The following is a 4,178-nucleotide window of genomic DNA, read 5'->3' on the forward strand; positions in this document are numbered from 1 at the left end:
CTTCTAAAATAAATATTAGACTTACAAAATAAATATAAGCCTTATACTAAATTTTTTAGTGACATACCAGGTGGTTTTAAATGGATAAGTCTTGGATAAAAGCCGATAGGGATTCTCTACAGTATGAAATTGGTGTTGAAAACTTCTTGATATTTGCCGAGGAAAATGCTAAAAACCCTAAGAAAATTCCTTGTCCTTGTGCACACTGCTCTAACTTCAAAAAGTTTTCTGTGAATATAATCAGAGGTCATCTTTATGAATCAGGGTTTAGTTTAGGATATTCTGATTGGATTTGGCATGGAGAAAACCATGATAATAGTACTAGGTCATCTGTTGGTAGTACTTGTCCTCCCTCGAAGCCCATACCAATTTTAGAAACATTTAACGTGTGTGAAGCAGCCTATAGTAGGGAAGATTGCAATAAAGAGTCAGATAACTTTAAGAGGTTTGTTGCCGATGCAGAACAACCTTTGTTTGAGGGAAGTGAGTGTACTAAACTGGAGTCGGTCTTAAAATTACATAATTGGAAGGCTAGCTTTGGAGTTTCTGATAAAGCTTTTACTGATCAGCTTCAATCAATTGGATCAATTCTTCCTAAAGATAATCTGCTTCCGTCTAATATGTATGAAGCCAAGAAAACCTTGACTGATTTAGGCCTCGAGTATATTAAATTCCACGCTTGTCCAAATGACTGCGTATTATACAGGGGTCCAATTCTCGAGTCTTCTTCCGAGTGTCCCAAATGCCATCTCTCTCGCTGGAAAGTTGGGAAAAATGGTCAAGTTAGGGTAAATGTGCCAGCTAAGGTTATGTGGTATTTTCCGATAATCCCCAGATTTAAAAGAATGTTTAAATCTTCATCTATTGCTGAATTAATGAGTTGGCATGCAAATAATCGATCCAAAGATAGAAAGATGTGTCACCCCTCTGATTCTCCTTCTTGGAGAAATGTAGATTGTAGGTGGCCTGAGTTTGGTAGCGAGGCAAGAAATATACGTTTATGATTAGCGGCCGATGGTATAAATTCACACAACAATGGATTAAATAATCGGTACAGCTGCTGGCCAGTTATGTTAGTAACATATAATCTTCCTCCATGGTTATGCATGAAGAGGAAGTTTATGATGTTAACAACATTAATTTCAGGCCCACAAGAGCCTGGTAATGATATTGACGTATATCTCCAGTCACTCATCGACGATTTAAAAAAATTATGGGAGGAAGGTGAACCAAACGTGTACGATGCCCATACTAAATCCTTTTTCACTCTAAAGGCAATCTTGATGTGGACAATAAATGACTTTCCGGGATATGGAAATTTATCGGGGTGCGTTAATAAGGGTTATAGGGCCTGTCCAGTATGCGGTGATCAGACTGTGGCTAAATATCTAAGTCGTAGTAGAAAAATGAGCTACCAAGGACATAGTCGGTATTTAGATCTTTATCATCCGTATAGGAGATAAAGGACAGCTTTTAATGGAGAATAAGAATTTGGTTGTGCACCTGAACCACTTAGCGAAGAGGAAGTGTTGGGGCAACAACAACAACTTAGGTTCAGTTTTGGGAAGGGGGGAAGCCAAAAAAGGTGGAGTCTCCATGGGAAAAACAGTCAGTTTTTTTTTGAGTTAGAGTATTGGAAGTTTCACCATATTCGACATTGTTTAGATGTCATGCACGTCGAAAAGAACGGGTGTGATAATATAATTAGGACACTTCTGCACATGAAATTCAAGAGTAAAGACAGCCTTGCCTCGCGTCTTGATTTGGTTGACATGGGAATACGGCCTGATTTAGCTCCAGAAGTAGGTGAGAAAAGAACATACCTACCTCCTGCCCCTTATACTCTCTCTCGGAAAGAAAAACAAACAATATTGGCATCATTGTAGGGCATGAAACTTCCATACGGACATGCTTCAAATATAAGAAACTGTGTATCGATGATTGATATGAAGTTGTATGGTTTAAAGTCCCATGACTGCCTTATCCTTCTCCAACAACTACTACCTGTTTGCATTCGTTCAGTGCTTCCGAAAAATGTTAGGGTTAATATCATAAGATTTGTGTTTTTTCTTCAACTCTCTGTGTAACAAAGTTGTAGATGTGTCGAAGTTGAATAAATTACAAGCAGATGTGATATTGACCCTGTGTGAGTTAGAGAAGATATTCCCTCCGTCATTTTTTGATGTTATAATACATCTTATGGTCCACCTAGTAAGGGAACTGCGATTATGTGGACCGGTTTTTTATAGATGGATATTTCCATTTGAACGCTTCAATAAAATATTGAAGAGTTATGTAAGAAACCGATTCTATCCAGAAGGTTCTATAGCTGAAGGTTACCTCAAAGAAGAGTCAATAGAATTTTGCAGTGAGTTCTATAGCGGGAGTAGTAGAATAGCCGGTCTTCCGAAAGATGAAAAAAAAATTTCTGGTCCAATCGGTGATGTGACTATGAAGTCAGTGGCGGAAAAAGAACGAGATGAGGCTCATCTTTCAGTTCTTCGAAATAATTCGGAAGTGGAACCATATGTTATGTAAGTAAAACATAAAAAGTATACATATAATTGTTAAAGTTGTATTTGGTATAGTTTAGTCGAATCTGATGTAAGTAATTTCAGGTTGCATAAAAAATATTTGGAAGAGATTTATCGAGGGAAAAAGAAGAGTGTACAGTGGCTATTGGGAGAGCACAATCGACAATTTGCCGATTGGTTTGAACAAAAAGTTGGTTTACATTCTTTTTCCTTCTCTTTTATTTTTATAAGTCGTATTTTTAAATTTGTAGCTACTTATATGCATCTATAAATTATATGTAGGTCAGTACAGAAATGAGGGAGAATGCGGAAGCCGTATCTGAAACTATAAGATGGTTGGCTGGGAAACCTTCATTTTCAGTTTTGACTTATGAAAGTTATGCTGTTGAAGGGGTCCGATACCACACAAAGGATCGAGATAATGCAAGGGTAGTTCAGAATAGTGGTGTGTCATTAGTTGCGAGGACAGTCCAAGTCTCTAGTGCTAAGGACATGAATCCTATAGAGAGTGATTTAAAATTTTATGGGGTGATCAGGGAAATATGGGAATTAGACTACCACGCATTCAAGGTCCCTCTGTTTTTATGTACATGGCCAGCAAGTGATAAAGGTGTCAAGTCCGATGATCTTGGTTTCACCCTTGTCAACTTCAATCGACCAGGTCACAAAAAGGACAAATATGTCTCTGTTGACCAAGTCAACCAAGTATTTTATATTGAGGATCCAGTTGATGTTAATTGGTCCGTAGTGTTATCGGCGACAACTCGAGACTATCATGATGTTTACAATGAAGATGCTCCTGAAGACACCTCATGAAACCCTCCCCCATTCTGTTCTAATATCCCTACATGTGACCCTGCTAATATTGATGATGCAAGTGTTTGTAATAGAAGAGAAAATGCTGAGGGTATATGGGTCAAAAAGTTATAGGAGTCTAGCTATATATTCTCCTTATTTGTAATTTTTCTTGTTATTTGTAATTTTTCTTGTTATTTGTAATGTATCTTGTGATCTCTGTTTTCTTGTAATTTTTCAATGTAGTTATAGAAGTCTATCTGTAATTTTTCTTGACAATTAAATGAGAATTTTGTTTAATTTTCTGCATATCTGTTAGACATTATACCATGAACTGTATAGTTGTTCTAATATATTAAATATTAGTTAATTTTTCAGATTAGAGGAAGAGGAAAGAATGGCACCAAAAAAGCAAATGCGAAAGCAATCAGAAAAGACTGCATCACAGAATCTTAGCGGTGGAAGCCCCAAGCGGCTGGAGGATGTTCCGAACAATGATGAAAATAATGAAGGGCATGCATCGGAATCTCAACCGACTAACTCAGAACAGACGAATACTATAACTAATACTGCTACAAGGAAGTCTGGGGGTAAGCGAGGCGTATGCGCAATATACAAAGTGATTGTCAAGAAAGTTCGCGGGAAGAAAGTTAAAGTCACTGCGAATGAATGGGGGATTCCTAATGGGGAAACTAGAGCCCGTTGGCAGTCTTACATTGGTATGTTGGCCAGGACTACGATTCCAATCGACATTCCTACGTGGCCAAATGTAGACCCTGAATTAAAATCAAAGCTTTGGTTAGATCTCCAGGTACTAGATCAATTGTAAAAAATTATTATCAAATGTAG

The 4,178-nt window shown here is 37.6% G+C and overlaps 1 protein-coding gene across 1 annotated transcript; it reads left to right on the top strand.

The window, feature by feature from the left end:
• The first annotated feature begins 620 nt into the window (after positions 1-620).
• LOC141674647 (uncharacterized) lies at positions 621-3,350 on the top strand. Its single transcript, XM_074481357.1, has 6 exons — positions 621-996; positions 1,147-1,365; positions 1,666-1,806; positions 2,099-2,534; positions 2,619-2,724; positions 2,817-3,350. Exons 1-6 carry the CDS (start codon positions 621-623, stop codon positions 3,348-3,350), a joined length of 1,812 nt encoding a protein of 603 aa, XP_074337458.1.
• Positions 3,351-4,178: the final 828 nt, after the last annotated feature.

This window comes from Apium graveolens, chromosome 7 (genome assembly GCF_009905375.1).
Source record: "Apium graveolens cultivar Ventura chromosome 7, ASM990537v1, whole genome shotgun sequence".
Lineage (NCBI taxonomy): Eukaryota > Viridiplantae > Streptophyta > Magnoliopsida > Apiales > Apiaceae > Apium > Apium graveolens.